This window comes from Manacus vitellinus, unplaced genomic scaffold, assembly GCF_001715985.3.
Source record: "Manacus vitellinus isolate BGI_N305 unplaced genomic scaffold, ASM171598v3 scaffold_31_pilon, whole genome shotgun sequence".
In the NCBI taxonomy this organism is placed as follows: Eukaryota; Metazoa; Chordata; class Aves; order Passeriformes; family Pipridae; genus Manacus; species Manacus vitellinus.
The window spans coordinates 1,294,707-1,301,963 of record NW_021940379.1 but is presented as its reverse complement, the minus strand read 5'-3'; the positions used below and the strand labels follow the sequence as shown (position 1 = coordinate 1,301,963).

Here is a 7,257-nt window from a genome sequence, read left to right as displayed (position 1 = left end):
GGACCGCGCTCTCCGCAGCTGCGCCGTCACCCCCGGCCCCGGTGCTGCTGCCTGTGCCAGCGCTGCCGTCACTGCTATCGCTGTAATTAATCACCGCCGTCGCTAATGAGCGGCGTGGGAGCGCAGGAAAACGCCACCCGAGGTGCTCGGACGGGATGGAAAAGGGGGAGTGAGGCCGAGGAAGCGCCCGGTGCGGAGCGACAGCGTCCGAGGGGAATAAAAACTCATTGAGAGTGAATTGGTCTTTGATTGACTGCAGTTACGGCTGTTAACTAGTTCCCAGGTGGATCCCACCTGCGGGCCCGCAGCCCCCCGTCCTGCCGCACGGACGGAGCCGGAGCCCTCCATGGTCGCCAGAGTTGCTCGGGAGGTGCCCTGAGTCCCCCCAGCCGAGACGGTCCCCGCGGGTGCTGGTGGGGTCCAGTTGAGGAGCCTCCTGCCCTTTCCCACACCACTTCTTTTCCTCCACACGGAGGGTCTCCCATGTCCCAGCAACAGCATGGGGAGCAATTCCCCTGGGAAGACCACCCTGCAGCATGTCCCACCCGGCTCCAGCACAGGGCTGGCACAGGCCAGGAAGGCAGAGCGTCCCGTGGCCACACTCATGCACCACCAACCCCCGAGCAGCTCTAATCTTCTGGTTTTTTAATTTGCCTCACAAGGTAGAGTACATCCAGGGAATGTGCAATGTACAAGGAAAGTGCTGGGCAGGCGAGCGCGAGGGGAGGCGGGGGTGCCCCACGGGGCCCGGGACTCGTAGCTAGCAGGCGGCACGCTCAGTCAGAGGGCGCGTCGGGGGTGACGAAGGTGCCCTTCTGGTCCCACTGCATGTCCCGGATGCGGCGGATGGACTGGATCTGGGGCTGGAAGGCAGACCACTCATTCCAGTGTCGGAAGTCTCCGGTCTCAAAGAGGTACTGGTAGCCTCTGTAGCCAGGGTACTGGTACCCGACCCAGCTGCAGGGAAAGCAAAGACAGGGCACCTGAGCGGGCTCAGCTGTTACAGGCAGCAGCGCCACAGCCGGCACACGCTCAAGGAGCCGTCAGAGCCCCCCTGCCTCCCTGCGCTGGGCACAACCCTGGGTGATGGGCCACCAAAACAGCCATGTGGTGCTTTCTTGCTGCCTGAGAGCCCCGTGTGGGTGCTCAGAGCAGCAGCAGTGGATCGGGGCACAGGGGAGGACAGGGAGCCTGACACAAGGCAGCTGCCACTGCAGCCTGGCTTACGTTCCACTGGGCACCTGCACGCTGCCCACACGGTCGCAGAAACCATAAGCCCAGAGGCTGGGCACATCATCCTCCTGGATTTCCATCTTGTTGCCCTTGAAGTCAGCAGACTCGTAGAGGGAGATTTTGTGGTCCTCAGCCTCCTGGGGAAGACAGAGGGAAGGTGTTGGCTCGCGTGGCTGAAGCCCTGGAGCTGCTGCAGCGAGGCATCGAGCAGCACAGTCCTGCCCTGGGCAGACCCCAGCAGGTGCTTCCTGCTCCCAAGCACTCACCATTTTGATGGGACGCATGGACATGAAGCAGTCGCTCCGGTAGCTGCTGGACCAGGTGTCCCAGCGAGGGTACTCGCCCTTCTCCAGGATGAACATCTCCCCACGCATGTTGGCCTGCTCGTAGGCCACCCAACTGGGGAGAGGGGTGGGCAAATGGCAGGTCAGATGCCACCCTGCAGCTCCCCTCCTGCTCTGCCAGCCTGTGGAGCGCTGGAGGGGACTCCCAGCACCCAAAAAGGCTGCGGGTACCAGGAGTGGCCCCACCACCCTGCTCCAACCTTTCTCCCAGCCCAGGCACTGTGGTCTGGACAGAGCTGGTGCTGATGTGAAGCAGAGGTGAGGGCTCTTGGCTGGAAGCTCAGTGGTATGTGTGTCCCAACCTGCAGCTGCACCCCTTCCTCAGCTGGGGAGCAGTGGGACCCCCAGGCAACTGGTGATCCCCACATGCTGCACACCACAGAGTCATTTCAGGACTCTGTTTTCCCTCCCGCACCCCCGGGCCCAGGCTGCCCAGGCTGTCTAATCCTGGCACGCTCGCACGCCTCACTGCACCAGCGCCAGCCAGCGCTGGCACCCGGCCCACTGCTGGGGCACGGGGCTTGCTCAGCTGCAATGTCACCTCTTTAGCAGTGCCACGAGGTGCTGCAGTGCTGTGAATGTCATGGGCCTGGGGCCTCAGAAGCCCCTGGCACCACAACAGCCCTGCATTTGCTGCTTTCCATTTCCCTGCAAAACAGGGCTCTTCCTGCTAATGCCAACAGGTGTTTTCCCACTGGCAGGAGACATTCAGGTACCCCAAGCAGCATGTCCTCACACTGGCTTCTAAGGCTCAGCTTGGTCGATTTTGCTTTTCTTTCCTTAAGCACATTTTTTGGCACAGATTCTCATCAGTGACTCTCAAAAGCCTCCATGGGCCCCAATGATACCTAAGTTCTCTGTTCACCCAGTTTAACCCTTTATATCTAGTGCAGCTTCCCAGGTGTCACACCTGAGCTCCTTCCAGGCTTCTCCATCCCCCTTTCATTTCAAGAAGAGTTGGGCATTCCGGGTTCCTAATAAAAAAGTCATTGGTGCTACATGGTGTCATTCGAGGTGACCACAGGTCACAGTCCTGATCCCTCAGGGCCGGTGTCAGGGCAAGCTGTGTCCTGTGCATCCTGCTCAAAGCCCTGCTAGCCCCCCTGCCCTCCCAGCACACCATTTCCAGCCAGGCAGTGCGGAGGGATGCTCTTTCAACATGGAGATCATCTGTTCAGTTATCTGCTTTGGGGATCGTTTATGTCCCTGACTGTGTCAACTGTTCCCATGGCTTTCAGACCTGCCCAGCCCCATTGTCACTGCTCGGCTGCCTGGGTGCAGGCAGGCGTGTGAGTCATCCCTGCCTGTCCTTGCCCACTCCAGCCTTGTCTCCATGGTGGCCCAGACCACCAGCCCGGTCCAAGGCTCCCACCTTATTTCACCTTGGCTTCTGTAAAATCTGCAGGTTCCTTGCATTCCATGGACAGCTCCAGGTGTCCAGGTGGACACCTTTCTTCAGCACTTGGCTTTGTCTCTGGTGCCCTTTGCTTTGCAAGTGGCCCTGGCATCCTTCCTACCCACCCTGGCTTTCTTGCCCCCCTTGAAGGAGATCCGGGACCCCCACCCTGCTCCTGTGCTGGCCCTCCACTGCTCTGCCCAGGCTGCAGGGAAATGCCCCTGTATACCACATTGTGCCCAGGGCTGTGTCCCCACCCCCTTGGGGCATCCCCAGGGACACGGTCCCCTCTGTGGCTGGGGTCACTTACGGTCCAGAGATGACAATGACACTGCGCACCCGGTCGAAGCCGCGGTCAGCCAGGTTCAGGCACTCGGCGGTGAACTCCATCTGCCTGCCCTGGAAGTTCTCCTGGTCAAAGACGACGATCTGGGGGTACAGGAAAAGGGTCAGATGGGGACAGGCATGCTCAGGGAGAGCAGGGTGGTGCTGTGTGTCCCTGCACGACCCTGCGCACATGAGCCTACTGCCCCACGTGTCCTCCTCGGCTCTCCAAGCCTTCCTGCAGCTTTTCAGCTCTGGTGCCCAGGCAAGCCGAGCTGGGCTCTGTGTATGAGCAGCTCTGTCACAGCACAGACTGAACACAAGAAGGTCCCGCCTGACAGCTGTCCCTGGTCCAAGATGGCCTCATCCAGCTCCCATTTTTGATGCTGCAAAGCCACATCTCCCTGTGCCGGTGCCCAGGTTGCTGGGAAGGAGCTGCTTCCTCCAGAGCTGCATCCATGCCGTGGCCTTTGCTACCTGGCACATGCACAGTGTCACCACAGTCCTTGCATCACTTGCCCCTCATCCCCAGCCCTGCTGCAGTGCCTCGGTGGCATTCTGCCCTAGAATCACTGCAGCATTTCAGTGCTGGCCCTGTCACCTACAGTGTCCCCTCCACCCTCCCTGAGCACCACAGAACCCCCACATGCAGAGGGTGACCAGAGGGAGCAGTTGACAGCAGCTAGTCCTGATGCCACAACCCAGGGGACAGCATTTCCAAAGCCTGTGGTCCCCAATGGTCACTGATGAGCTGTCCTGACCAAGGGACTCCCAGAGTGTCCCTTCTGCAGCAGTTGCCCAAATCCTGTGCCAAAGGGACAGAGCAGGGAGGGATGGTGGCACCTGCGCTCACATCCTGCTCTGGGAGGGGGGTCCTTCCCTGTGGGATGATCTCCTCCTGCCCCAGAGATGCTGCCACTGTCCTGCAGCCCCGGAGTGTGTCCTGCGCGTGGGGAGCCGCGGGGCTTACCCTGAAGGCTTCTGGGGAGGGCTCCTCGCCCTTGCTGTTTGCGACAGGAGCAGGGTCAAGGGATGGAGTTGGCGCAGGAACTGCCTTCTCCTTCTCCTCTGCAGCCTGTCCGGGAGCAGTGGGTTTTGTGGTCTCAGACATCGCGGTGGTGGGCTCAAGTCTGTGACAGGGCACCAGCAGCATGTTAGAGGAAGGCATGGTTGGGGCACCCACCACCCGCCCCAGGGATGGTCACATCGGGATGGGGTCTCTCAATGGGGTGGGTGGCCAGGGCCAGGAGAGGAGCCGCTGGAAGGTTCTCCAGCAGGCACAGGCAGAGGATCTGCCTTCACCAGGAGGATCACATGAGGTTCTGGTGTCCACACTCTCCTTCTGTGGTCAGAAGATCTCTATCACTGCAGAGGTCCTGCCACTGTGGGGGTGCCCAGGGCAGCCCCCAGCTCTGTGTCCAGGCACTCCCTGCTCTCCCTGGCCAGACTGGGGCCTGACACTGCGCCGGGCACTGGGGCCATCCCGCACGGGGTGCGCATGGGAGCCCAGGGGGCACGGGGTCAGCATGTGAGGAGTGGGAAGGGGACAGCCCTGATCTGCTGAGGCCCTGCAGCAGGCACCCTGCTGTGGCCCTGCAGGTGAATGTCACCAGCAGCTCCCCAGGGAGAGGAGGGCAGTGGGATGCTGAGCACCGAGGTGCTCCCAGACGTGATGACCACAGCAATGGCCATGGCTTAGACCCTGCATTTCCCTCTCCCCACCTCGGGTCCGGCTGCAGCCCGGTGCCCGGGGACTTTGTCCTCTTACCTGGGCAGCTGCTGCTTCTTGTTGGAGTGAGCGGGCTTGTGTTTCGGGGCGCCGCGAGGCCCCCACTTTATAGCCTGGCAAGGGCAGACCCCCGGGCGGGCGCACAAAGGAACTGCCAGCTCATCAGTGTCTGCGCGGCCGCCCAGTCATCACATCCTGCAAAGCGCTGGGCGAGCTGGAAGCCTCTCCCCGGCCCCGTGCCCAGCCGCTGAACCCAGCACTTTCCTTTGTGCCCGCGGCACAACAGAAGACCTGACCGTGCCACTTTGCAGTGCGCGGCGGCACCCGCTGCCCCGCGTGCGGCAGCCCCGGCAGGGCATATATAGCCCTGGCACGGCCAGGCCAGCGCCGGCACCGGCACCGGCACAGGCACACTGCCCTCCCCTGCCCACCGCCCCTGGCACCAGGCTCGCACGGACGCCCCAGTGCCACTGCTGCCGCAGCCCCCACGGTGCCCAGCCTGCAGCCACACTGTGCCCATTTCTCCCCTCCAAACACTGAACCTCTTGCTCTGAACATCACTCTGTGCCCATAAGTGCCTGCAGCAGTGCTCTGAAGATGCCAGAAAGTGAGACCTGAGTGTTCTGAAATGCTTCAGAAACTGTTTTTTTTTTCTCAAATGATGTGTAATTGAAGCCGACACTTTCTGAACCATCTGAGTGCCTGAAAATGGAAAATGGTGTTTGCTCTCTGTTGGGAATGTCCCTGCTCACTGGCAGGGCTGTTCTCTTGCTTTTTAGCCCATTTGCCCCGTGCTGTGCTCCCCCTGTACCACCCCTAGTTTTGCCACCACCACAGTCACGGTGCCAAACCCCATACAGTGTTTTGGGGCATCAGCTCTGACTGGCACAGGAGAAGGGTTGCAGGGTGGCTGGATGGGGACATGCCAGCACTGGGCTCTGTGGCGGATGAGCCTGAGGTGCCACTTCTCCTGCATCCCATGGCACCTTGGGGAGACCTTCTCCTGAGCTCCTCTGAGCCTCTGATCAGATCCTCTCCCTGTTTGCCTGCTGTGATCCTTTTCATCCTGTAAATACCTGCACACTCTTTTGGAACACCCCCAGCTTCCCGCAGCATCCAGCATCAGTGCTCCTGGGCAGTACCTCACCCGAGGGTGTGTGGTCAGAGAGTTCAGAGCCCTGTGTTTTGCCCTCATCTTTTGTTCCCCTCATGTGTCACCCAGCAGCAGTGGGATCCAGCTGTGCCCTCTGGGCTATTGCTCAAAATCCCTAACAAAAAGGAAGTATTGATCCGTTCTTTTCCCGAGGTTTTTTGGCGGCCGCGCTGTGCCCATGACGTGGCTGGGTGTGGGGGCTGCTGCCCCGTTACCCTGGGCACTGCCACAGTCTGGTTCTCACCTGGACACTGGGCAGTGGTTTAGGATTCATGATTTCAATTGGCACCATGGATTTTACCCGGCTTTCTAATTTAACCTGCCCTCTCTTCCTCTGGGAGCCAGAGTGGATGTTCTACCTGGCTGCCTCCCCTGTGCCTCCTGGGCATTAATCAGCAGGTCTCACCCACCCCCTGCTCCTGACTCTGCTTCCTCTTCCAAATCCCAGCACCTGGGAATTGGGAATTGAAACTGGGTATTGGGAAAACATTTCAGAGGGACTGAACTCTGCTCCTGATGGCTGCTCTGTGCTGCTCCATGTTACTCTGATCACACAGTAGCTCCATGGTTTTCCTGAGCCAGTGCTGTGGCAGGGCTGACAGCAGGGATCTGTCCTCGGTGGTTCCTGAGCACCCCAGACACAAAATCTCTGCCCTCCCTGTGCACCATCCCTGCCGCTGGCTGCAGGTGCTTTAGAAAGCCCCTCTCTGCTCCATCTCACCTTGGCACGGGGGTGCCTGTGGGATGCACAGCTCCGACAGCAAAGCACAAGGCCAGAGCTGGCACAGCAAGGCTGCAGAGGGCACGGGAATGGGCACGGGGGTTTGTTCTGCCCCGGTGAGTTCCACTGCCCCCAGAGCTCCCGCTGCTGCAGCCCTGCCCAGTGCTGAGTGGCACCGTGGGTACACCCGGCACAGCCCAGCTCTGTGGCCACATCCCCGTGCCAGGACATGGCGTGGAGAGCAAGCGCGTGGTGGTCACTGTGCTGGTGGCCAGCACAAGCTGAGTTTAGCTCAGGCCACTGTAAGAGGTTGGGGACAAATTCTGCCAAAAGGCTTTTGCTGGGGTTGCAGATGTC

The 7,257-nt window shown here is 60.6% G+C and overlaps 1 protein-coding gene across 2 annotated transcripts; it reads right to left on the bottom strand.

Moving 5' to 3' along the window:
* Positions 1 to 680: 680 nt before the first annotated feature.
* CRYBB1 (crystallin beta B1) lies at positions 681 to 5,280 on the bottom strand. 2 transcript variants are annotated; one of them, XM_018076217.2, is made up of 6 exons: positions 5,066 to 5,280; positions 4,268 to 4,427; positions 3,284 to 3,402; positions 1,500 to 1,632; positions 1,228 to 1,370; positions 681 to 957 (listed from the first exon to the last, which is right to left on the bottom strand). In XM_018076217.2, the coding sequence occupies exons 2-6, from the start codon at positions 4,406 to 4,408 to the stop codon at positions 777 to 779; spliced, it is 717 nt and encodes a 238-aa protein (XP_017931706.1). In that variant the 5' UTR covers positions 4,409 to 4,427; positions 5,066 to 5,280; the 3' UTR covers positions 681 to 776. The 2 variants fall into 2 exon arrangements, with proteins under 2 accessions (XP_017931706.1, XP_017931705.1); XM_018076216.2 differs by lacking the exon at positions 5,066 to 5,280 and having other exon boundaries at positions 4,268 to 4,465.
* Between the last annotated feature and the right edge of the window lie 1,977 nt (positions 5,281 to 7,257).

Bases quoted from the DNA above. Each gene is read 5' to 3' on its own strand.
- CRYBB1 (XM_018076216.2), bottom strand. From the start codon at position 4,465: ATGCCTTCCTCTAACATGCTGCTGGTGCCCTGTCACAGACTTGAGCCC. The intron at 3,403-4,267 runs GTAAGCCCCGCG...CTGTACCCCCAG, and splicing joins CCTCCCCAGAAGCCTTCAGG to ATCGTCGTCTTTGACCAGGA. The intron at 1,371-1,499 runs GTGAGTGCTTGG...TGTCTTCCCCAG, and splicing joins CCATGCGTCCCATCAAAATG to GAGGCTGAGGACCACAAAAT.